Below are 26,578 nucleotides of genomic sequence, written 5' to 3'. Positions count from 1 at the left end.
CAGCTCAGCATGAAGGAGGCTGCAGATATCTTTGACCACCTGGCGACTCACTCTGAGCCTCCATATGCACTGGTTCTCAGAGAGGTCCAGGAAGCTGAGCCTCGGTCTGTACACCCTCTGACGAGGGTAGTGCCTCCTGCGATGTCGCTCCCTCTATTGTTGCCCTCTGTGCTCTTGTGCAGGTGCCTGTGGTGCAGCACTGTGTTGTGGAGCTCCAAGTGGCAGAAGTGCATGCCGTGCCTGGCGAGGCTGGTGATGTTGCTCGTCCTCGGTTGTAGTGGTAAATGCAACCATGGCACCCCCCATCCTGATGCTGTTCAGTTTGAGGGGTCCAAAAAGTTGGTAAATATGTGTAAACATATCAATTATGAGTGTAAACCAAGAATTTTCAGTCTAAACACAGAGATCTCCCAGCTAAAAGTTTGTCTGAGACACCTGAGTGCCCTGCTGCAATAGCTTACCTTTTATCCCCATCTGTCAAACAGGCATTTCAATGTCCAACTGGCTGCTGCCTGAAATACGTCTCCTTGAACATGGAGTGTTTCCCACAGCACGGGAAACACACTGAAGTTGAATTAAAATCACACCCTTGCCTCAATCTCCACAAAATGAACGACTTAAATAAGATCAATGATGCCAATAAATGATTTAACTATCATCCCGCCGGCTTTAATTGCCAGTGGGACTTCCGGTTTTGTGAAGCGTGCGCACACACAGTTGCGTCTGTGGCAGCCCCAGAAGTCGGCAGGTTGGAGCTGGCTTCCAAACCCGCTCGGGATTTTCGCCATTTTCGCAGCCGCCCTGCCCCTACAATTTGATTTTAAAATTGAGCCCCTTGTCATATGGTTTATATTGAAGATGTTTCTGAGATGAAGATGCGGCAACTTCTGCGATAGTGTTGGTCAGCTTTTGCTAGTTACCTAGGTTGGCATGTCTGTAACCAAGTGATAGAGAGGTTTCAGATTCTCCCAAGTACTTAGCCATACAATGTAAATGAAGAACACGCAGCAGAGAAACAAAGTAAGAGAAAAGGTATACCTGCCAAGGGGCTGTCGCCTAGAAACCCTGTTTTAATCTCAGTTTCCATTTTGGCATCCTTACACACATGTTTTACATTATTTGTACTATGAAAAATGTTAGGAAACTGGGAGCTTTTATTATTTTGCAAATATTTCCTTTATACAACTGAACTATGAAAGTGAATATTTGTATGACGCCCTTTACGATTAGTCCAGGAATGGGGCTTGAATCCACAACTTTTTGACTCAGAAGTGAGAGTGCTACCAACGGAACCAGGTTGACAATATATTTATAATATTTAAATTTAGGTATAAAAGAAAGTACTTGCATTTATATACTGCATTTCACATCTTCAGGATATCCCAACTTGCTTCACAGCCAATGAATGCTTTTGAAGTGTAATCACTGTTGTTATGTAGACAAATATGGCAGCCAATTTGCACACAGCAAGGTCTCACATCAACAAGGAGATAAATGATATGTTAATTTATTTTGTGGTGATGGCTGAGGGATAAGTATTGGCCAGGACAGCAAGAGAACTCCCCTGCTTTATGAATAGTCAACGGTCTTTTACAACAACTTGAACAGGTAAAGGAGGGCCTCAGTTTAACATCCCATGCTAAATGCAGCATCTCTGGTGGTGCAGTTGCCTGGATGAGTGCAGCTCCAACAACACTCAAGAAGCTCGACACCATCCAGGACAAGCAGCCCGCTTGATTGGCACCCCATCCACCACCCTAAACATTCACTCCCTTCACCACCGGCGCACAGTGGCTGCAGTGTGTACCATCCACAGGATGCACTGCAGCAACTCGCCAAGGCTTCTTCGACAGCACCTCCCAAACCCATGACCTCTATCACCTTGAAGGACAAGGGCAGCAGGCACATGGGAACAACACCACCTGCACGTTCCCCTCCAAGTCACACACCATCCCGACTTGGAAATATATCACCGTTCCTTCATCGTCGCTGGGTCAAAATCCTGGAACTCCCTTCCTAACAGCACTGTGGGAGAACCTTCACCACACGGACTGCAGCGGTTCAAGAAGGCGGCTCACCACCACCTTCTCAAGGGCAATTAGTGATGGGCAATAAATGCTGGCCTCGCCAGCGATGCCCACATTCCATGAACGAATGAAAAAAAACTAAAGGTCTCCACTTTCCTGAATTGCACTTAAGCAGAAATTATGAATATGTTTACGTCAGTTTCTGCACCGATCTTGCTGACGGGAAGTTATGCTGAAATTTCCTGCAGAGCTCATTTGCCGATGAGGGAATGTAAAAACCAGGGTAAAACAAGAGCCACCAATAGGGGTAATAGTGAGTGGGCTGCTGTCTTCTGCCACGGCGCCTCACTCTCATAGCCTCTTGCCGCTGCTGCTCCTCTTCCCATTCCATTATTATACAGAACATAATTCGGAAAACGTTCCAACTACTTGCTCCTTCTTAACGCACGGAGTGGGGCGGGCGGTTCTGAAGAGTTTCAGGTGCACTGCGACTGATAGCACTTTGGTTAAATATAGTGCAGGTCTCGGTACGAAAAGTAAAAATAAATCGCAAAGAAAATTGCTATCAAATTTCAGACATCTCAGTTATGCCGATATCAGGCACTTTTGGGTGTAGATCTATGCCAGCACATTATTTACATAAATCCAGGAAACTCTCATGAACTAATCTTTTGCATGGGGACCGGAGCTTCTCAAATGTGCGTCAGAGGGCTTGGGTGGTCATACCTCGGTACAGTGCAAATGATCAGGGAAACTCACGTGTAGCGACGTTTCAACATAAAACTGCTATAAATCAGTTATGTGCGAATTTCCCCAGGAAAAATGACACATTGCTGGTTTTACACCTTAGTTACGCCAAAACATTGCGGGCCTTAAGTGTCAGCCTAGGTTAAGCGCTCAGGTCCCTGGAGCAGGGCTTGAATTTGCAACTTTCTGACTCAAAGTCGAGTGCTACCAACTAAGCAAAACACCGACAAATGTTCAACATTTTACAATTTTTGTTTAGATAAAATACTGTTGGAGATGTCATCTTCGGAGGCCCTCTCAGATGGACGTAAAAGATCCCATGGCATAATTCGAAGAAGAGCAGAATATTTATCTCACAATCTACATCACCAAAACAGATTCAAAAGCAAAATACTGTGGATACTGGAAATCTTAAATAAAAACAGAAAATGCTGGAAAAGCTCAGCAAGTGAGGCAGCATCTGTGGAGAAAGAAACAGTTAACATTTCAGAACTGGACGATGTTAAAGAGTTAAAGTTTTTAGGCAAGTACAGGGCCAGGAAAGAACAAAAGTGAAGATCTGTGATAGGGTAGAGGGCAAGAGTGATTAAAGACAAAAGGGATGATGGTGCAAGGTAAGGAGGGTGGTGATGAAACAAAGGTTCAACCTAGCGTAGCCGTAAATGGCAACAGCAGAACCATAACCAGAAGCTGCAGTCCAATAAATAAAAAAAATATATTGAAAAAAAATGGGAGCAGTGATTATAGTCTGAAGTTATTGAAATCAATGTAGAGTCCGGAAGGTTGTAAAGTGCTTAAACGAAAGATGAGGTGCTGTTCCTCAAGCTTACGTTGAGCTTCATTGGAACAATGTAAGAGGCTGAGGACAGAGGTCAGAGTGGGAGTGGAACGGGGAATTAAAATGGCAAGCGACTGGCAGGTCAGGGTCATGCTTGCGGACAGAGCAGAGGTGTTCAGCAAAGCGATCACCCAGTCTACCTTTGGTCTCCCCAATGTAGAGGGGACCTGGTCATTATCACATTGCTGTTTGTGAGACCTTGCTGTTTGCAAACTGAATGCCATGTTTCCTATGTTACAACAGTGACTACACTTCAAAAGTTCTGAGTTGGCTATAAAGCGCTTTGGGACCTCCTGAGGTTGTGAAAGGCGCTATAGAAATGCAAGACCTTTCTTCTTCCTCCTCTTCCTATGGCCTTCACCTTGTTACAGTCTCTGAAGGGATTTTTGAAATTCCCGCGCCTCCCCTGGCCGTGCTCGCGCGTGCGCACGGGCGGCGGTTGACAGGCGCCGCGCAGTTGCTTTGGCCGGAGCCGCGAGCGCTGGGTGCTCGAGAGACGGGAGCCTGAGGCCTCGGGCCTGATCCGGAGCTGCGATCGGCACCTGCGAAAAGGGCAAGTCATCGGGAGCGAAGCGTTCAGATTTAGACCTTGAAATTTTTCCGGGTTGCGGAGTCCGAGCGCGGGCGAGGCCTGTCTGAGGGCGGCGGCCCGGCTCGATCCGACTGCGGTGCCGGACGGGCCTGTGGAGAAGGCGGGCGGCCGCTCGGGCCTTTCCGATGGTGGGGAGGCTGAGCCGTGCCGGGGCGGCTCGCTTGGGCCCAGCCGGCCAGCGTGCCGGCGTCACTGTCTGTGGCAGGGGCCGCCGCATCCTCGGGCCGGGAGGGGAGGTGACACATCGAGAGTTATTGGGAAAATCCAGAGTGTTTGGGTTTGATCCACAGCCCGTCAGTGACCTAAAAAACCTCAACAGGCACCCCGGGGACAGCTTCCCCTGCCCAGGCTAGCTCCCATTTATTCCCCCACTCCTGATCATCTCCCCCCCCTCTCCTGATCTCCCCCCCCCTCTCCTGATCTCCCCCCCCTCTCCTGATCTCCCCCCCCTCCCTCTCCTGATCTCCCCCCCCTCCCTCTCCTGATCTCCCCCCCCTCCCTCTCCTGATCTCCCCCCCCTCCCTCTCCTGATCTCCCCCCCCTCCCTCTCCTGATCTCCCCCCTCCTGATCTCCCCCCTCCTGATCTCTTCCCCCCTCCTGATCTCTTCCCCCCTCCTGATCTCTTCCCCCCTCCTGATCTTTTCCCCCCTCCTGATCTTTTCCCCCCTCCTGATCTTTTCCCCCCTCCTGATCTTCCCCCCACAAACCCTGGTTCCCCCCTCCTGATCTTTTCCCCCCTCCTGATCTTTTCCCCCCTCCTGATCTTTTCCCCCCTCCTGATCTTTTCCCCCCTCCTGATCTTTTCCCCCCTCCTGATCTTTTCCCCCCTCCTGAACTTCCCCACACAAACCCTGGTTCCCCCCTCCTGATCTCTGCCCACCCCCCCGGTACCCCCCCCCCCCCCCCGATCTCCCCCCCCCCACCCCCCCCCGATCTCCCCCCCCCCCCGATCTCCCCCCCGATCTCCCCCCCACCCCCCCCCGATCTCCCCCCCACCCCCCCCCGATCTCCCCCTCCACCCCCCCTGATCTCCCTCCACCCCCCCGATCTCTCCCGAACCCACCCCCGATCTCTCCCGAACCCACCCCCCGATCTCTCCCGAACCCACCCCCCGATCTCTCCCGAACCCACCCCCCGATCTCTCCCGAACCCACCCTCCGATCTCTCCCGAACCCACCCCACGATCTCTCCCGCACCCGCCCCCCGATCTCTCCCGCACCCGCCCCCCGATCTCTCCCGCACCCGCCCCCCGATCTCTCCCGCACCCGCCCCCCGATCTCTCCCGCACCCGCCCCCCGATCTCTCCCGCACCCGCCCCCCGATCTCTCCCGCACCCGCCCCCCGATCTCTCCCGCACCCGCCCCCCGATCTCTCCCCCACCCACCCCCCTATCTCCCCCCCCCCCCCCCCCCCCCCCCGATCTCCCCCACCCCCGCCCCCTCTCTCCTGATCTCCCCCCCAACCCTGGTTCCCTCCTCCTGATCTCCCCCCGGTTCCCCCCTCCCCCCGGTTCCCCCCCCTCCTGAACTCGCCCGTTCCCCCCCCTCCTGAACTCGCCCGTTCCCCCCCCTCCTGAACTCGCCCGTTCCCCCCCCTCCTGAACTCGCCCGTTCCCCCCCCTCCTGAACTCGCCCGTTCCCCCCCCTCCTGAACTCGCCCGTTCCCCCCCCTCCTGAACTCGCCCGTTCCCCCCCCTCCTGAACTCGCCCGTTCCCCCCCCTCCTGAACTCGCCCGTTCCCCCCCCCTCCTGAACTCGCCCGTTCCCCCCCCTCCTGAACTCGCCCGTTCCCCCCCCTCCTGAACTCGCCCGTTCCCCCCCCTCCTGAACTCGCCCGTTCCCCCCCCTCCTGAACTCGCCCGTTCCCCCCCCTCCTGAACTCGCCCGTTCCCCCCCCTCCTGAACTCGCCCGTTCCCCCCCCTCCTGAACTCGCCCGTTCCCCCCCCTCCTGAACTCGCCCGTTCCCCCCCCTCCTGAACTCGCCCGTTCCCCCCCCTCCTGAACTCGCCCGTTCCCCCCCCTCCTGAACTCGCCCGTTCCCCCCCCTCCTGAACTCGCCCGTTCCCCCCCCTCCTGAACTCGCCCGTTCCCCCCCCTCCTGAACTCGCCCGTTCCCCCCCCTCCTGAACTCGCCCGTTCCCCCCCCTCCTGAACTCGCCCGTTCCCCCCCCTCCTGAACTCGCCCGTTCCCCCCCCTCCTGAACTCGCCCGTTCCCCCCCCCTCCTGAACTCGCCCGTTCCCCCCCCTCCTGAACTCGCCCGTTCCCCCCCCTCCTGAACTCGCCCGTTCCCCCCCCTCCTGAACTCGCCCGTTCCCCCCCCCTCCTGAACTCGCCCGTTCCCCCCTCCTGAACTCGCCCGTTCCCCCCTCTCCTGAACTCGCCCGTTCCCCCCCCTCCTGAACTCGCCCGTTCCCCCCCCTCCTGAACTCGCCCGTTCCCCCCCCTCCTGAACTCGCCCGTTCCCCCCCTCCTGAACTCGCCCGTTCCCCCCCCCTCCTGAACTCGCCCGTTCCCCCCCCTCCTGAACTCGCCCGTTCCCCCCCCTCCTGAACTCGCCCGTTCCCCCCCTCCTGAACTCGCCCGTTCCCCCCCCTCCTGAACTCGCCCTTTCCCCCCCCTCCTGAACTCGCCCTTTCCCCCCCCTCCTGAACTCGCCCTTTCCCCCCCCTCCTGAACTCGCCCTTTCCCCCCCCTCCTGAACTCGCCCTTTCCCCCCCCTCCTGAACTCGCCCTTTCCCCCCCCTCCTGAACTCGCCCGTTCCCCCCCCTCCTGAACTCGCCCGTTCCCCCCCCTCCTGAACTCGCCCGTTCCCCCCCCTCCTGAACTCGCCCGTTCCCCCTCCTCCTGAACTCGCCCGTTCCCCCCCCTCCTGTACTCGCCCGTTCCCTCCCCCCCCTCCTGAACTCGCCCGTTCCCCCCCCTCCTGAACTCGCCCGTTCCCTCCCCCCTCCCACCCACCCCCATCCCGTTCCCACCCCCCTCCCACCCACCCCCATCCCGTTCCCACCCCCCTCCCACCCACCCCCATCCCGTTCCCACCCTCCTCCCACCCACCCCCATCCCGTTCCCACCCCTCTCCCACCCACCCCCATCCCGTTCCCACCCCTCTCCCACCCACCCCCATCCCGTTCCCACCCCTCTCCCACCCACCCCCATCCCGTTCCCACCCCTCTCCCACCCACCCCCATCCCGTTCCCACCCCTCTTGACCACCCCCACCCCGTTCCCCCCCCTCCCGACCACCCCCACCCCGTTCCCCCCCCCTCCCGACCACCCCCACCCCGTTCCCCCCCCCTCCCGACCACCCCCACCCCGTTCCCCCCCTCCCGACCACCCCCACCCCGTTCTCCCCCCCCCACCCCGTTCTCCCCCCCCACCCCGTTCTCCCCCCCCACCCCGTTCTCCCCCCCCCACCCCGTTCTCCCCCCCCCACCCCGTTCTCCCCCCCCCCACCCCGTTCTCCCCCCCCCACCCCGTTCTCCCCCCCCCCCACCCCGTTCTCCCCCCCCCACCCCGTTCCCCCCCCTCCCGACCACCCCCACCCCGTTCCCCCCCCTCCCGACCACCCCCACCCCGTTCCCCCCCCTCCCGACCACCCCCACCCCGTTTCCCCCCCCTCCCGACCACCCCCACCCCGTTCCCCCCCCCCTCCCGACCACCCCCACCCCGTTCCCCCCCCCTCCCGACCACCCCCACCCCGTTCCCCCCCCCCTCCCGACCACCCCCACCCCGTTCCCCCCCCCTCCCGACCACCCCCACCCCGTTCCCCCCCCCTCCCGACCACCCCCACCCCGTTCCCCCCCTCCCGACCACCCCCACCCCGTTCCCCCCCTCCCGACCACCCCCACCCAGTCCACCCCCTCTCCCCTTTTCCCCCCTCCCACTCCCCCTCCCCTTTCCCCCTCCCCCACCCTCCCCCCCTCCCCCACCCTCCCCCCCTCTCCCCCTCCTGTTTCCCCCCTCCTGTTTCCCCCCTCCTGTTTCCCCCCTCCTGTTTCCCCCCTCCGTTTCCCCCCTCCTGACGCCCCCCCCGTTTCCCCCCTCCTGACGCCCCCCCCGTTTCCCCCCTCCTGACGCCCCCCCTGTTTCCCCCCTCCTGATGCCCCCCCACGTTTCCCCCCTCCTGATGCCCCCCCCGTTTCCCCCCTCCTGACGCCCCCCCGTTTCCCCCCTCCTGACGCCCCCCCGTTTCCCCCCTCCTGACGCCCCCCCCGTTTCCCCCCTCCTGACGCCCCCCCGTTTCCCCCCTCCTGACGCCCCCCCGTTTCCCCCCTCCTGACGCCCCCCGTTTCCCCCCTCCTGACGCCCCCCGTTTCCCCCCTCCTGACGCCCCCCGTTTCCCCCCTCCTGACGCCCCCCGTTTCCCTCCTCCTGACGCCCCCCGTTTCCCCCCTCCTGACGCCCCCCCGTTTCCCCCCTCCTGACCCCCCCCGTTTCCCCCCTCCTGACGCACCCCCCCGTTTCCCCCCTCCTGACGCACCCCCCCGTTTCCCCCCTCCTGACGCACCCCCCCGTTTCCCCCCTCCTGACGCCCCCCCCGTTTTCCCCCTCCTGACGCCCCCCCCGTTTTCCCCCTCCTGACGCCCCCCCGTTCCCCCCCCCGTTCCCCCCCTTCCTGACCGGCTCCCTCCACCTCTCGCTGCGCCCCGGCCCCCTCCTGCCAGTTTATGTCAACGGACCTGAATCCTTTCCTGGAGTGAAGGAGGAATGCCATTTACTAGTTAGCGCTGGTATCAGCGATACGACAGGCATTTGCGATCCCTTGAGCCTGCAAATCAGCTGATGATGTGTGAGCTTGCATGGTGCCACCTGATTTATAACCCCTATGGGATAAAAGGTAGATGTATTTATATGCAGTGCATACACTTGATTACACTGCTATTGTCCACATTCATTTTGCTTCAGAGTTTTAGAAATGTTTTGTTTTATTTTTGTTCATTTCCTGGCAGTAAAGTGAAACAAATACATGGTCTCATGTACCGTTAACATGTTTAGATGACTTCAGTGATGAATAGCTAATGGTTTGCATTTGTTAGCAGATATTTTCATCGTGGTGCAATTCTGTGCCGTAAGATCCTTTAGATGAACATGCTTGGGGTGTCACCGGCCCAAACTTTATCTGAGTTTGTTTGTGATACTAGAAACATGTATCATACCCTGCAAATTGCCTGTACATTTTCTGCCGATAATAAGTGCAATAAAGCAGTTCAGAATAGATTGAAGTTTTTTCCAGGAAGTGGTTTGCTTGTGCCGTTCCGGTTCGGTTTTCCAATGCTTTTTGCAGAAGAGTGAAATGTATTTGCCACTTTAGGTACTCAGTGCCTGCCAATAGGAAAGCCGGATGTAGACTGACGATCGCTCTCAACGCCTTCCAGTAACACGTGTTTAAATCTAATTCGAGCAATCCATACAGCACCAGTTTTAATGTCCACATTTCATCACTCCTTCACAGCTTCGGAATGAGATTGAACTTAGTCTTACTTGAGGAATTGGTTTGGCTTCCTTAGATGGCCTAGTAATTAAATTCACCACCTGGCATGGAACTAAGCAGGCTGGAATGGCCTGATGGTGGATCCTTAGTCTGACCTGAGTTAGATGATATCAGTTCGATTTACAGTACAGCTGCTGCAGTTGGCTTCAGCATCCATAGACTTGGGAATTCAAAAAATCAGATTCTTTCCACTCCTTACCACTACCCAGTATACTGTTGGAATATGCATCTGTATAGCTTAGTACCATGCCAGGTGGTTAATTTAGTTACTGGGCCATCTGGATTGGGCTTGACTGTTATGTCCTCCATAATTGAATAGGCTACTTGTACTCACTGTTGAGCTTCATGCATGAATAATAGCCACAGGTGAGGTACCAAGAGGGTGTGGTTAAAGTGAGCTGGAAAGGTCTATTACAGTATGACATTTGGCTCTTAGAAATAAGTCTAGTGTCTGTTGCATTTAGCTGCTTATGGTCTGTGTTCACTGCAAAGAGCATAAAAGCCATTCAGCCTTCCGGTGCAGAGATCTTTTTAACATTGAACTGTAATTCCTGTAAAGCTGGCCCAGACTGCTGTCCAGTAATGCCAATTTGAAATTGTCAAATGATGTGACATTTGCCAGCACGCACACCAATGCCACTCAGCCGAAACTGACACAGGGTTACCGACACTAATCAACATAGAAAAATGTCCCGAGGCACTTCTCAAAGCCGTCAACAGACAAAAATGGACATCAAGCCAAAAAAGGAGATAATAGGAGGGGCATCCAAAAGCTTGCTCAAAGAGGTGGGTTTAAGGAGGGTATTGAAGGAGGAGAGGTTGAAGTATGGAATATATTTGTCTGCTCAACAGAAACATTGAAGAGCGCAGACAAAAAAACACATGATGCCCTAATTTATCCTTGTCAGTTGTACAATTTAAAATATGATTCAACAAAAGTTCATTTAGGGCTGGCAGTATGGAACTTCAGCTGGGACATTTGCTTGTTTGCTCAGCAGCAGCAGCAGCAGCAGCAGCCCAACATCATGGTCAGCAATTGATTTTCATGCCGATCATAAATTCACACATTACTCCCAGTGTGTTTGAGTCTGTTGACCATCCAAACGTTTTAGGATAAAAATAGAAAGGAGGTGCTAAATAGGTTGGCATCACTCAAAGTTAACAAGTCACCCAGTCCAGATGGCATGCATCCTCGGTTGCTGAGGGACGCATGGGTGGGATAGCAAGAATCTCTGACCACAATCTTTCAGTCCTTCGATATGGGAATGGTGCCAGAGGACTAGAGGATTGCAAATGTTGCACCCCTATTCAAAAAAAGGGGAGAGCGATAAACCTGGACCAAATTAATTCTCACTTGGAGAAGCATGGGTTAATAAGGGACAGCCAGCACAGATTTGTTAAAGGCAAATCATGTCTGACTAACCTGATTGAGTTCTTTGATGAATTATCAGAGAGGGTTGATGAAGGTAGTGCATAGATGTATATATGGACTTTCAATAAAATACCACATAACAGACTTATTCAGAAAGTAGAAGCACGTTAGATTAAAGTGACGATGGTAACATGGGTACGTAATGGAAAAAGGGATAGAAGGCAGAAATTAGTGGTGAACAGTTGTTTTTCTGACTGAAGAGAAGTATGCAGTGGGGTCCCCCAGAGATCGGCATTAGGACCATTGCTTTCCTTGTTTTGTGTATATATATATTTCTATGCCCTGTACCCAAGTCCAGGTTATACGATTTCGAAGTTTGCGGATGATACAAAACATGGCACCGTAGTAAATAGTGAGTCAGATAGTAGCAGACTTCAGGAGGACTTAGATAAGCTGGTGATATGGGCAGACAGATGCCAGATGCAATTTAATGCAGATAAGTGTGAAGTTACACACTTTGGGAGGAACAACGTAGAGAGGCAGTATAATCTAAATGGTTCTATTTTGAGTGAGGTGCGAGAGCAGAGGGACCTGGGGGTGCATATTCACAAATCTTTGAAGGAGGCAGGGCAAGTTGATAAGGAGATTAAGAAAGCATCTGGGTTACTTGGCTTTATAAATAGAGGCATTGAATATAAAAACAAGGAAATCATGCTAAACCTTTACAAATCACTGGTTAGGCCTCAGCTGGAGTATTGTGTACAATTCTGGGCACCACACTTTAGGAAGGATGTGAAGGCCTTGGAGAGGGTACAGAGGAGGTTTACCAGGATGATACCAGGGATGAGGGACTTCAGTTATGTGGAGAGATTGGAGAAGCTGGGATTGTTCTCCTTAGAGCAGAGAAGGTTAAGGGGAGACCTAATAGAGGTATTCAAAATTATGAGGGGTTTTGATAGAACAAGTAGGGAGAAACTGTTTCCTCTGGTAAGTGGGTTGTTAACCAGAGGTCACAGATTTAAAATAATTGGCAAAAGAACTAGAAGGAAATGAGATTTTTTTCACACAGAGAGTTGTTAAGATCTGGAACTCACTACTTGAAAGAGTGGTGAATCAGATTCCATAGGAACTTTCAAAAGGCAATTGGACATGTACTTGAAGAGGACTAAATTGCAGGCTTATGGGGGAAAATGCTGAGGTGTGGGACTAAATTGGACAGCTCTTTCAAAGAGCTGGCACAGGCACGATGGACTGAATGGCGGTCTCCTGTGCTGTAAGATTCTATGATACAACACAGAAGGAGGCCATTTCACCCACCGTGCCTGTGCTGGCTCTCTGAAAGAGCTATCCAATTGGTCCCACTCCCCTCCTCTTTTCCCCATAGCCCTACAGATTTTTCCACTTCAAGTATTTATTCCTATGAAAGTTACTATTGCGTCTGCTTCAACTATCCATTCAGGCAGTGCATTCTGGATCATTCATAAGTAGATATGTGTTTATATATTTCTATTCAAAATACTCTGGGTACCATGATCAAGATATAAATTATGTTTTTAAGATATAAATATATCATGTCAGGAAGGAAATAAAATATAAAGAATTAAATGGTCTGCATTTATATGGCACCTTAATGTCTCAGAAATGTCTCAAAGCACTTCACACATGATTAATTGCTTTTTGAAGTGTAGTCACTGTTGTGTAGTGAAATGTGCGCAGCAAGATCCCATTAACAGCAGTGAGATGAATGATGATGACGAGTTAATCCATTTTTGGTGGTGGTGTTTGAAGTAATGTTGGCCAGGAGAACGACTTGCCCTTTAAATAGTGCCATAGGATCCTAGATCAAATCCAAATGAGTCAGTTTAACAATCAGGCGGAGCCTTCATTTAACAAACCAAAAGGCAGCGCCAGCAATGTAGCACCCCCTTAGTACTGCATATTACCTATTTTACTATTGATCGTTAAAAATATGCACAATCAACACAACAAAATTTATATCTCGGTCACAGTGTGCAGAGTATTTTGACTAATGGAGTGGATAGGTAAACTAATTTCATTCCTCTGCTATTTCCATTCCATAGATTGTGAACCTGGATGACGCAAGTGACCCTACCTGATGTGAGGCGTTTGAGTCAGAAATCATTGTCTGCCCTTTAGAACATTGCCACGGTAAGGAGCTCATTGCATTGTGTTGTTCAACAACAGCATGTAAACATCCTTAAAGTTAGTTTTTACTGCCTCTTTAAAACATGTGTTTTGTCAGATTTCATTTTTAGCTTAAAATAGGGAGAAAAGCACTGAGGGGAAAATGGACCCCAGATAATTTAGGTAAATTCAGGGGAAATCGGTAATAGTTTTTATTTTGAACATTGCTGAAATGGAAGAAAACAATTTTCATGGGACTCACCATCAGACTGTCACTTAACCCCTTGATAGTTTTTTAAAAAATAATTAAAACTAAAGTTGAAGAATTTATGTTTATTGTTGTATTTCCAGCCACTTACCCACCACTATGATGGTATAATAATAAAAACGGAGATTATGCCCAGGGGAACAGTTGCAATCTTTGCTTTTCATAAGCAATGCTTTGGTGTGTAGCCTGAGTTAGCCTTTGATTGATGACCTCAGTCTTCGGAGGACTATCAGTGTAACTGTGTTAGCGAACAGCTGTCATTGCTGCCTACCTAACCGGGAATGAAAGACTGAAGTTTGCTGCAGTTTTATTTTGAATTCGTTCATGGGAGGTGGGCGTCGCTGGCATGGTCAGCATTTATTGCTCATCCCTAATTGCCCTTGAGAAGGTGGTGGTGAGCTGCCTTCTTGAACCGCTGCAGTCCGTGTGGTGAAGGTTCTCCCACAGTGCTGTTAGGTAGGGAATTCCAGGATTTTGACCAAGTGACAATGAAGGAACGGCGATATATTTCCGAGTCAGGATGGTGTGTGACTTGGAGGGGAACATGCAGGTGATATTGTTCCCATGTGCCTACTGCCCTCGTCCTTCTAGGTGGTAGAGGTCGCGGGTTTGGGAGGTGCTGTCGAAGAAACCTTGGCAAGTTGCTGCAGTGCATCCTGTGGATGGTACACACTGCAGCCACGGTGTGCCGCTGGTGAAGGGAGTGAATGTTAGGATAGTGGATGGGGTGCCAATCAAGCGGGCTGCTTTGTCCTGGATGGTGTCGAGCTTCTTGAGTGTTGTTGGAGCTGCACTCATCCAGGCAAGTGGAGAGCATTCCATCACACTCCTGACTTGTGCCTTGTAGATGGTGGAAAGGCTTTGGGGAGTCAGGAGGTGAGTCACTCGCCGCAGAATACCCAGCCTCTGACCTGCTCTATTCGCCATAGTATTTATGTGGCTGGTGCAGTTAAGTTTCTGGTCAATGGTGACCACCAGCATGTTGATGGTGGGGGATTCGGCGATGGTAATGCTGTTGAATGTCAAGGGGAGGTGGTTAGACTCTCTCTTGTTTGGAGATGGTCATTGCCTGGCACTTGTCTGATGCGAATGTTACTTGCCACTTATCAGCCCAAGCCTGGATGTTGTCCAGGTCTTGCTGCATGCGGCACGGACTGCTTCATTATCTGAGGGGTTGCGAATGGAACTGAACACTGTGCAATCGTCAACGAACATCCCCATTTCTGACTTTATGATGGAGGGAAGGTCATTGATGAAGCAGCTGAAGATGGTTGGGCGTTGGACACTGCCCTGAGGAACTCCTGCAGCAATGTCCTGGGGCTGAGATGATTGGCCTCCAACAACCATTACCACCTTCCTTTGTGCTAGGTATGACTCGAGGCACTGGAGAGTTTTCCCCCTGATTCCCATTGACTTCAATTTTACTAGGGCTCCTTGGTGCCACACTTGGTGGAGTGCTGCCTTGATGTTAAGGGCAATCACTCTCAACTCACCTCTGGAATTCAGCTCTTTTGTCCATGTTTGGACCAAGGCTGTAAGGTCTGGAGCCGAGTGGATTTGGTGGAACCCAAACTGAGCATGGATGAGCAGATTATTGATGAGTAAGTGCTGCTTGATAGCACTGTCAACGACACCTTCCATCACTTTGCTGATGATTGAGAGTAGACTGATGGGGCGGTAAATGGGCATACCTGGGCAATTTTCCACATTGTCGGGTAGATGCCAGTGTTGTAGCTGTACTGGAACAGTTTGGCTAGAGGCGCGGCTAGTTCTGGAGCACAAGTCTTCAGTACTACAGCCGGGATAGCCTTTGTTGTATCCAGTGCACTCAGCCATTTCTTGATATCGTGTGGAGTGAATCGAATTGGCTGAAGACTGGCTTCTGTGATGGTGGGGATATCAGGAGGAGGCCGAGATGGATCATCTACTCGGCACTTCTGGCTGAAGATGGTTGCAAATGCTTCAGCCTTGTCCTTTGCACTCACGTGCTGGACTCTGCCATCATTGAGGATGGGGATTTTTACAGAGCCTCCTCCCCCTGTTAGTTGTTTAATTGTCCACCACCAATCATGACTGGATGTGGCAGGACTGCAGAGCTTTGACCTGATCAATTGGTTGTGGAATCACTTAGCTCTGTCTATAGCATGTTGCTTCCGCTGTTTAGCACGCATGTAGTCCTTTGTTGTAGCTTCACCAGGTTGGCACCTCATTTTTAGGTATGCCTGGTGCTGCTCCTGGCACGCTCTTCTACAATCCTCATTGAACCAGGTTGATCCCCTGGCTTGTTGGTAATGGTAGAGTGAGGAATATGCCGGACCATGAGGTTACAGATTGTGCTGGAGTACAAATCTGCTGTTGCTGATGGTACTCAGTGCCTCATGGTTGCCCAGTTTTGAGCTGCTAGATGTGTTCTGAATCTATCCCATTTAGCACGGTGGTAGTGCCACACAACCCGTTGGATGGTGTCTTCAGTGTGAAAACGGGACTTCTTCTCCTCAAGGACTGTGCGGTGGTCACTCCTACCAATACTGTAATGGACAGATGCATCTGCGACAGGTAGATTGGTGAGGATGAGGTCAAGTAGGTTTTTCTCTCGTGTTGGTTCCCTCACCACCTGCCGCAGGCCCAGTCTGGCAGCTATGTCCTTCAGGACTCAGCCAGCTCAGTCAGTAGTGGTGTTACCGAGCCACTTTTGGTGATGGACATTGAAGTCCCCCACCCAGAGTACATTCTGTGCCCTTGCTACCCTCAGTGCTTCCTCCAAGTGGTGCTCAACATGGAGGAGGACTGATTCATCAGCTGAGAGAGGGTGGTAGGTAGTAATCAGCAGGAGGTTTCCTTGCCCATGTTTGACCTGATGCCATGAGATTTCATGGGGTCCAGAGTCAATGTTGAGGACTCCCAGTACAGTGTATATCACTGTACTGCCAACTCTGGGATGGTAATGGAAGAGTCTGGGACGTTGGTTGAAAGATATGATTCTGTGAGTATGGCTATGTCAGGCTGTTGCTTGACTAGTCTGTGGGACAGCTCTCCCAATTTTGGCACAAGTCCCCAGATGTTAGTGAGGAGGACTTTGCAGGGTCGACTGGGCTTGGTTTGCCTTTGTCATGTCTGGTGCCTAGTGGTCCAATGCTGGGTGGTCTTATTCTTATTATGACTTTTTGTAGCGAAATTGTACAACTGAGTGGCTTGCCAGGCCGTTTCAGAGGGCGATTAAGAATCAACCACATTGCTGTGGGTCTGGAGTCACATATAGGCCAGACCAGGTAAGGATGGCAGGTTCCCTTCCTTAATTCGGACATTAGGGACAACAAAATGGGTTTTTATGACAATCAGGTAATTACACATTTTTTTAATTCCAGATTTTATTTAATTAATTGAATTTGAATTCCCCAGCTGCCGTGGTGGGATTTGAACTCATAACTCCGGATCATTAGTCCAGGCCTCTGGATTACTAGACCAATAACATAATCACTATGCTACCGTACCCGTAATTATTAATGCAGTATGTGGGATATAGTTCTCAGATCAGGATCTAGCGATGATTCAGGCCACTGTATAAAAGATCCAACTTGCACAGCCTTTGCCTCTTATCCTGCTGCAAATTGGGTCCAGAAGTGATCGCACATCGCATAAGTGACATCAGCAGGCACGTACAGCATGCGATACGTGTGCTGATGTCATGGATGCAATGCATGCAGATCTAATTTGTGGTTTAAAAAAAAGTAATTTTTTCTCAAATTTGAGAAGAATTTTGTTTTTAACCGATTGATAACCCAGAAAAGAAATCTGGGAATGTATTGGTGGAAATCAGTTTAAAAAAAAACAGGTTTAATGTTCACTAACAATGTGGTTAAATAAATAAAGTGTAAATCAATTATTTTGAAACCTTTTCCTTGTAAGTTATCTTGTACAGGCCTCAGTTAATTCCATAATGGTGCTGTTGGGAAAGTGTACAGTCATGCCAAGGATCAATCTTGAAGTGTGTCCAGTCACAACTTTTGTGCCAAGGACAAACGTAAACAGAATGGGGAAATGTCATGATTGGCATAATATGTTACTTACAAATTCTGTGTACCTAGAATCATACAGCAACAAAGGAGGCCATTCAGCCCATCGTGCCTGTGCTATTCATAGAATGAACAATGCACCAACTGTCCATCAGAGCCCCAAGGTGAACTTTTCCTTTCATTGCAAGAAAGTGGTGTAGCAACTTAAAAAGAAACTTTTTTGATAATTTGGGTTTTGTTTCTTATGTTGTAAAAACCTTTGCTGGGAATTAATTTTTCCCCATCTTCCAATCTTTTCTTTCCCCGTAAGCTCTATGCCGTAGTCTCTGCCTGAGTCAATAGTGAGGCAGCTGTAATATTTTGGGGAGTGCTATTCTGCAGTCTCATTAGCTGTGTCGAATTGTGACCTCAGCAGGAACTGAATTAGAGCACCTGATGATCTACCAAGTTTAGCAGTTTGCTGACTTGGAGTAAACCCAAAGTTTCCCAGGCTGTAGCATGAATATATCAGTGAGTGGAGCCAGCAGGCTGTGATCGGATTTTACAAATCTTAAAAAGGTTGAATTCTAGAACTGTAGTTTAGAATTTGACAAAATTCTGCTCGTTTCTGTGTGAACTAGGTTAAATTGTGCTTTCATTTATCTGCAGAAGATGTCAGAAAGCAAATTGAAGAGCTTAGCTTCAAAAAGGACTCTAAGCAAAAAAGGGCAGGAGGAACTAAGAAAGAAGGTTTGTGTTGCTGTTTCCATATGATATTGTTTTGTGAATTCTGTCTGGCTGCTGAGAACTGTGGTACAATGAAGAATGAATCTAATGCACTCTAAAATTCAGTAGCTATACTCATGTATTTTGGACTGCTTTCTAGATTTATGTTACAATAACTAATGCTTGGAAATATTTTTGTAATTTGTAGAAAAACATCCAACTTGAATTAATTTAGGGAAATATTGGGACATTGATTACATTTAATATTGAGAAACATAAGGCATATATGAGCTAAAATATGATTTGTGTAATTCATTGCAAATCAAAAAAAAGGCTGGGTTTGATAGTTTACAAAATATTGTTTTGATAATTTACCAAAAGTCCTGTGCTTGATAAAATTTTAAAATGTAATTTTTGCACTGTAATTCAGTTTTAAACCTTGGAAGCAATATTTAACATTATTATAATGGAAAAATTTTGATCAGATAAAATATAACGGCGAGCATCCTTGTATTTCAAAAAGCAATGGCAATCCTTTGAGGATGAAAAATTGCTGTCCGAAAACTCAGCAAAAGAAAAGTTCCTGCTCAAGTAAAGTACTCTGCCGTGGAGCAGCTCTAATTTGCAGAGGCTAAAATTCGGATAAAGAATGGAAATTTGTGGAGTGAGTGCACAAATTGAGTGCCACTGAAATTGTTCTTTGCTTCAAACATATCACTTTATAGAATGATGCAAGGAATGACATTTATCTCTCAGCAGTAAGTATTTTTAGTTCCTCAAGGAAAGTCGTTTAGAGCAATAGTAGGGTACAGCAGCTTTAATTAGGAGTGACAGTTAGAAAACTGTTTCCCTTAGTGATGTATTTCTTGCCATGTAATGTGAAAATAAATAATAGTTGAAAAAAATATTAACTTTTTACAGGAAGAGGAGCTAAAGGCAGCTGAAATCTATGAAGAATTTCTAGCCTCATTTGACTCGGGCGGTACAGGCAATGTAAAAACTTTCGTAAGAGGTGGCATTGTAAATGCAGATAAAGGTAATTTTTAAAATGTACTTTAAATTGGTTGTGTTATTGTATTAAAAATGGAACTATAGATATCTGAGTATTCGAATAGTGAGAGAGTTAGGGCCATAGTGAAGACTTCAATGATCCTACAGATTATGTGTTCCAGTTATCTTTGTGCCGTTAATTTTCATACTGAACTATTAGTTTTCCCTGTAATTCTGCACGATAACTGAGCGTGAGCTCTATCTCTGGTGGAATATGAACATCAGTTAAGATGATGTGCTGATTTGTATGGCATCTAGTGACTAAAGTAATATACTACACCCTTGCTTATAACAGTTTTATTTATATTTATTCCAACAGTGCATTTTTGCTTTGTAATTGTCAGTTTTAAAAAAAAATTGTATTCGCAAGGCCCTTCCTCTGTTATCACAGTAAATAGCCATTTGAATGCTGACTAGTAAACTTCAGTAATAATTATAAACAACTATTTGCTTTCTAGAGATTGATTCTTTCCCACCAGAAAGAGACCACCTTTAAATTTCTTAAGTTATGAAAGAGCCTAATGTCCTGTTGGCTGTCTTCTAACAGAAATTTTGCTAGAAATTAGAGGTCAGCGAGCAGGACTCAAGTGTATATCATGCGAGCTCTGTTTCCCCTGATTGGGAAGTTATGTGAAAGATTTGGTACCACTTGGTACTGCCCAGACACACCACTCTAAAGGCAGATACCAGTCTCAATGATTCCTGCAGTATAACTGCAGCATCAGACCTGACAGTCACTTTGGGAGTTTGGATATTACACTTCTTTGGTGTTTGTGCTTTTTCGGATTCATTTTTCCAATTTTTCAGATGAGAAGGAAACAGACGAAAGGAGGACTAAACTGTATAAACCTAAAGCTAAGTTTGGTGAATTAAAAATGCCACAGCAGGAAGTAGCTTCTACACCAACTGTACCTTCTGAAGTGAAGAAATCTGTACGTATAATAAAAGGGTATATAATAATTTATATTTACCCACTAGAAGTGGGCTGTTGTAATTTATATGATGGCACTTCATAGAAGTATAATCAGGCAATAATCGACACCAAATCAAAGGAGGAGATATTCGGAGGGGTGACTAAAAGCTTGGTCATAGAGGTGGCTTTTAAGGAGGAGAGGAGCTGGTGAGGCTTAGGGAGGGAATTCCAGGAGCTTAGTGACTGGATGGCTGACGGCACGGTTGGCAATGGTGGGATGAAGGGTATGGTGGATGCAGAATAGGCCAGATATGGAGGAACACAGAGTTCTCAGAGGGTTGTAGGGCTGGATAAGGTTACAGAGGTAGGGAGGGATGAGCCCATAAAGGGATTTGAACATTTGAATTTTTAAATTTGAGGCTTCGGGAGAAATGTCGGTCAGCAATCATAGGATTGATGGGTGAGTGAGACTTGCTGTGGGTTAGGACATGGGCAGTAGAGTTCTGGATGAGTTCAAGTTTATGGAAGATGGGAGGGTCGGCCAGGAGAGCATTGGGATAGTTGAATCTGGAGGAGGGTTTAAATAGAATAAGCTGAGGCAGGGATTGAGACAGGCCATGTTACGGAGGTGGAAGTAGGCGGTCTTTGTGATGGAGAGGACTGTTAGAAGCTTAGCTTGGGGTCAAAAAGGATGGCGAGGTTTTGAACAGCCTGGTTCAACCCGAGACAGTGGCCCGAGAGGGGAGATGGAATCGGCGGAGAGGGAACGGAATTTGTGGGGGAGGAGGGATGCCTAAGACTATGGATTCAGTCATGCCAGTATTTAACCGGCGAAACTAGCGGCTCATCCAGGACTGGATGTCGGACAAGCAGTGTAAGAGATGCATCATCTGAATTTTAAAACTGTTTTGTCCAGCCTGCTCCCAGGGTCAGTGGCTGGTCTGTGCTAACTTAGCTGGGCCGGATTCTTGCTGTAGGCGCTTGTATGTGGATGGTGGGTGAGCACAGGATCAGCCGTGGCTATGATGCCTTGACATTCAAATAGCCTGAAGGTGCTTATTATCTTGGCTCACACATGAAGATCGTTTACTTGGCTGAGGAACCCCCAAGACAATATCAGTATGAGGCAACACCGTTACAAGAAGAGGACGAAGATTATTGGGAGGGAGGGGGTGGGCCTTTAGAAAGTTGTTTAAAACTTAGCAAAGTGTTCTGAGGAAGGAGTGATACTAGGTTCTGTTTGAAGGAAGGTCAAACTCTTTAACTACTGTGTGTATTGGTACTCCATCTGCTTTTCAAAAGTTGTATCCCATCAGTTTATTTTTGGATAATATTGAAGTTCGCCATTGACATCCTGATTTTCTGGATTTCTTTTGAATATACTGGAAATTCTCAATCGGTTTGGCCATTTATCTGAAAGCATTCTGAACTTAAACAGTACTTTGACTATCTGGCCTCATCATACATTTGTTTGTAACTCACCTAATATGAAAAGGAATCACTGCATTGATGTGCTAGAAATCAATGACTTGTGATTGCAGTTTAAAGTATTTGTGCCTTCTGTTTTGGTACACGGTGTTGTATTTATCTTTTGAGGTTTTTGAACTCCAATGCCTCCCGGTCAGTATCCACAACCAAAAATTGGATGGCATTCCTCGTTGTATTTATGGGTTGATTTGCTGAGAGGCCCATCGTTGACATCAGCAGAACAGCTTTATGGGAAGCTTGAGAGTTGGAATGGAGGGTTACTATGAAGGTGGGAAATTGCATGAGGTTTGAACCATCTCCAGTAAGGTGGCAGAAACATTTCTGCTGTTTGTGCTTTTTTTAAACAGAACTAGATGGGAAAGTACTTTATGTTGAAAGTATTCCCTTCTCTACCAAGAATATCAACTAATCTTTCTGGTTAACAAGTGAATTGACTTAAATAGTGTGGGGAAAACTCTGTGTGCATATTTGTAATCAAGAGGCTAAATTTGCACCGATACATTATTATATGGTTGCTTAACTCTAAGGAAAATATACATTATAAGGACAGTATTGGGGAAATGTGTTAGAATTTTTGAAAGTTTGTTTCTAATTTGGAATGCCAGTAAACTAATGATTTCAAGTACTGTTTGACTTCTGACAAAAAGAGCTTTGCAGTGGGATTATGTAAATGTTCTGAGCTTGTGTAAAGGTAAATTTGGATGGAGTGCTGTTGGATCTTGAGTGTGTCTTAGCATAATTGTTCTGTACAGGATAAATAACTTTTTTCCCCCTCCATTCACCTAAAATAGACTATCAAAAAAGTAAAAGATGAAAAAAAGAAGAGTAATCTGGAAATATTTAAAGAAGAGCTCAAACAGTAAGTGTGCTGCGAAATGATTTCTTAGAATATAGAAATGGCTTCTTAGAAAAATAGAATTGAGTACTTATTGCGCATTATTTAGGATGGTGTCTTTTTTAACATCCCTACAGGATTCAGGAAGAGCGTGAAGAGAGACATAAAAATAAAAAAAGGATTAAAGAAGGAAATTTAAGACCTAGTAGATTTGAACCCATGCCTGCCGAACTGGAACAACAGATAAACAGGCGTGTCTGTGAGCATTCATTTCATTATTTAATTCACAGTCGACAGCAAATAGTATAAATTGAACCATTGTTTTGCAGGCAAAGTGAATTTATTAATCCCTTGCTGTGTTATATAGATTTGAACATTAGTCATTGAAAATTTTATCTCCCTTTAATTTTTAAAATTTTTAGTTTATATCCTAAGAGATGTCTAGATCACATGAAGGGAATTAAGAGTGAGCTATACTTGTTAAGTTAGGGAGTGAAATATATTGTAATTTATGGGACTTTAGCATTAAATTGTAATGCCATCTTAAGACTAATGTAAGGAGTCGCACAACACCAGGTTATAGTCCAACAGCTTTATTTGAAATCACAAGCTTTCGGAGCTTTGCTCCTTCTTCAGGTGAGTGAAAGGTTGCATAAAGGCACAGCATATATAGTCAGAGAACAATGCCTGGTGAATACAGATAATCTTTCTAACTGCCCTTTATCACACCTCGGCAGAGAGATAATCACAGCAATCAAAGGAGTGAATGGTGTTCAGACAGGTTGGTCAGGGAAACATTACATCCAAGAATACTGAATACACAAGGGGTCAAATCACAAAGACAGAGAGAGAGAGAGACCAGAAAGACAGAGAGAGAGAGAGAGAGAATGATCAGGTGTATTAAAAACGGATAACTTTTTCTCGCTGTGTATGGACAACAAGCCAACTACGACTTGAGTCTGGATGACTACGTCAGGTGGGGTTACATGTAGCGTGACATGAACCCAAGATCCCAGTTGAGGTCGTCCTCATGGGTGCGGAACTTGGCTATCAATTTCTGCTCGATGATTTTGCGTTGTCGTGTGTCTCGAAGGCCGCCTTGGAGAACGCTTACCCGAAGATCGGAGGCTGAATGTCCTTGACTGCTGAAGTGTTCCCCGACTGAAGTGCAACCCTTCACTCACCTGATGAAGAAGCAAAGCTCCGAAAGCTTGTGATTTCAAATAAAGCTGTTTGGCTATAACCTGGTGTTGTGCGACTCCTTACATTTGTCCACCCCAGTCCTTCACCGGCATCTCCACATCATGGCTACTATCGACACCACAAACTGCCGGCTCAAAGTGGAGAGGATCTCCAAGAAGATCGCGCATATCGACACAGTCATCAAGTTTCTACAGAGCGGCAAGAAAAAGCAGACAAGATCCCGAAAGGACTACAGATAACGAACCCACTCAAGTCGACATACAACTCAGACTACGCTGAGAGACTCTGCCGTCGTACCTCTCGCACACTCCGCAACCATCTTGTACACCAGTTCTACAGCAGACGCCGCAACCTCGAAACCAAGATAGAGTCCATACTCTCAACCTGTACTCAGGACACAGCAGACCAGCTACGAGACACCGCCAAACAGACGAGGCAACAGAACTACGCTGCCTACATGAAAACCAAGAGCAGGAAGCTTGAGAAACTCGGCATCACCACCAGCATCAACCAAGCCTCCCCCGGTACCACGGTTGCAACCACAGGGAAGTCCATCGTCAATTTGTCCGACCACACCCTTCAACCAGAGGAAATCGAAGTTCTCAGCCGAGGGCTCAATTTCTGCCCCACCACCAAAATGGACCCCATCGGTCTCACGGCGGACACAGAAGGAATTCATCAGGAGAATGAGGCTCCGGGAATTCTTCCACAAATCCCATGATTTCAGGAGCGAACCCAATGAGACAATCAATGATCCGGAACATCAGACAGAGGGATCCACGGTACAGCAACCGAAGAAGAAAGATTCAAATTGGACCCCTCCGGAGGGTCACTGCCCTAAGCTTGACATGTTTGCTCAAGCTGTCAGGTGATGCGTCAACGCCAGATTCATCAGCCGCACTCACAAGACAGTCCAGAATGTCACCCGAGCACAACGCAACGCCATCAACGCTCTCAAGACCAACCGCAACATCGTCATCAAACCAGCGGACAAAGGAGGAGCCATCGTCATTCAGAACAGAACGGACTATTGCAAACAAGCATACCGACAACTGGACAACCAGGAACACTACAGATGGTTACCCGCAGGTCCGACCAAAGAACATACCCACCAGCTCAACAAACTGATCAAGACCTTCGATCCAGACCTTCAAAGCATCCTACGTGCTTTCATCCCACGTACTCCCCGCGTGGAAGACTTCTACTGCCTCCCAAAGATACACAAAGCGAACACACCCGGACGTCCTATCGTATCAGGCAACGGAACCCTGTGTGAGAACCTCTCTGGATACGTCAAGGGCATCCTGAAACCCATCGTACAGGGAACCCCCAGCTTCTGTCGCGACTACAGACTTCCTACAAAAACTCAGCACCCACGGACCAGTTGAACCAGGAACACTTCTCACCACGATGGACGTCTCGGCACTCTACACCAGTATTCCCCACGATGACGGCATCGCTGCAACAGCATCAATACTCAACACCAACAACAGCCAATCTCCAGACGCCATCCTACAACTCATCCGCTTCATCCTGGATCACAATGTCTTCACCTTTGACAACCAGTTCTTTACCCAAACACACGGAACAGCCATGGGGAACATATTCGCACCCCCATACGCCAACATTTTCATGCACAAGTTCGAGCACGACTTCTTCACTGCACAGGACCTCCAACCAACGCTATACACCAGATACATCGACGACATTTTCTTCCTATGGACCCACGGCGAAGAATCACTGAAGAGACTACACGATAACATCAACAAGTTCCATCCCACCATCAAACTCACCATGGAATACTCCTCAGAATTGGTTTCATTCTTGGACACACGAATCTCTATCAAAGACGGGCACCTCAGCACCTCACTCTACCGCAAGCCCACGGACAACCTTACGATGCTCCACTTCTCCAGCTTCCAACCCAACCACGTCGAAGAGGCCATCCCCTATGGACAGGCCCTGTGAATACACAGGATCTGCTCAGACGAGGAGGAACGCGATGGACACCTACAGACGCTGAAAAACGCCCTCGTAAGAACGGGATATGACGCTCGACTTGTCGATCGACAGTTCCAACGGGCCACAGCGAAAAATCGCATAGACCTCCTCAGAAGACAAACACGGGACACAACCAACAGAGTACCCTTCGTCGTCCAGTACTTCCCCGGAGCGGAGAAACTACGCCATGTTCTTCGCAGCCTTCAACATGTCATCGATGACGACGAACACCTCGCTATGGCCATCCCCACGCCTCCTCTACTCGCCTTCAAACAGCCACCTAACCTCAAACAGACCATCGTTCGCAGCAAATTACCCAGCTTTCAGGAGAACAGCGTCCACGACACCACACAACCCTGCCACGGTAACCTCTGCAAGACATGCCAGATCATCGACACAGATACCACCATCACACGAGAGGACACCACCCACCAGGTACATGGTTCATACTCCTGTGACTTGGCCAACATTGTCTACCTCATACGTTGCAGGAAAGGATGCCCCGGAGCATGGTACATCGGCGAGACCATGCAGACACTGCGACAACGGATGAACGGACACCGCACAACAATCGCCAGACAGGAGGGTTCCCTCCCAGTCAGGGAACTCTTCAGCAGTCAAGGACATTCAGCCTCCGATCTTCGGGTAAGCGTTCTCCAAGGCGGCCTTCGAGACACACGACAACGCAAAATCATCGAGCAGAAATTGATAGCCAAGTTCCGCAACCATGAGGACGGTCTCAACCGGGATCTTGGGTTCATGTCACGCTACATGTAATCCCACCTGACGTAGTCATCCAGACTCAAGTCGTAGTTGGCTTGTTGTCCATACACAGCGAGAAAAAGTTATCCGTTTTTAATACACCTGGTCATTCTCTCTCTCTCTCT

The 26,578-nt window shown here is 48.8% G+C and overlaps 1 protein-coding gene across 3 annotated transcripts in view; it reads left to right on the top strand.

Moving 5' to 3' along the window:
- Positions 1-4,045: 4,045 nt before the first annotated feature.
- LOC137332854 (U2 snRNP-associated SURP motif-containing protein-like) overlaps positions 4,046-26,578 on the top strand; it is a 59,018-nt gene continuing 36,485 nt past the window's right edge. Inside the window, exons 1-8 of one of the 3 annotated variants that reach the window (XM_067996811.1) lie at positions 4,046-4,165; positions 13,152-13,239; positions 17,569-17,660; positions 18,145-18,225; positions 19,123-19,237; positions 20,059-20,183; positions 22,444-22,511; positions 22,625-22,746. In XM_067996811.1, the coding sequence (XP_067852912.1) occupies positions 17,625-17,660; positions 18,145-18,225; positions 19,123-19,237; positions 20,059-20,183; positions 22,444-22,511; positions 22,625-22,746 (547 nt within the window). In that variant the 5' untranslated portion in view covers positions 4,046-4,165; positions 13,152-13,239; positions 17,569-17,624. The remainder of the gene's footprint in view (positions 4,166-13,151; positions 13,240-17,568; positions 17,661-18,144; positions 18,226-19,122; positions 19,238-20,058; positions 20,184-22,443; positions 22,512-22,624; positions 22,747-26,578) is intronic. The other 2 variants (XM_067996813.1, XM_067996812.1) reach the window with 2 other exon arrangements.

Source organism: Heptranchias perlo, chromosome 15, assembly GCF_035084215.1.
Source record: "Heptranchias perlo isolate sHepPer1 chromosome 15, sHepPer1.hap1, whole genome shotgun sequence".
Classification (NCBI taxonomy): Eukaryota; Metazoa; Chordata; class Chondrichthyes; order Hexanchiformes; family Hexanchidae; genus Heptranchias; species Heptranchias perlo.
This window is presented reverse-complemented; position numbering and strand designations above follow the sequence as displayed.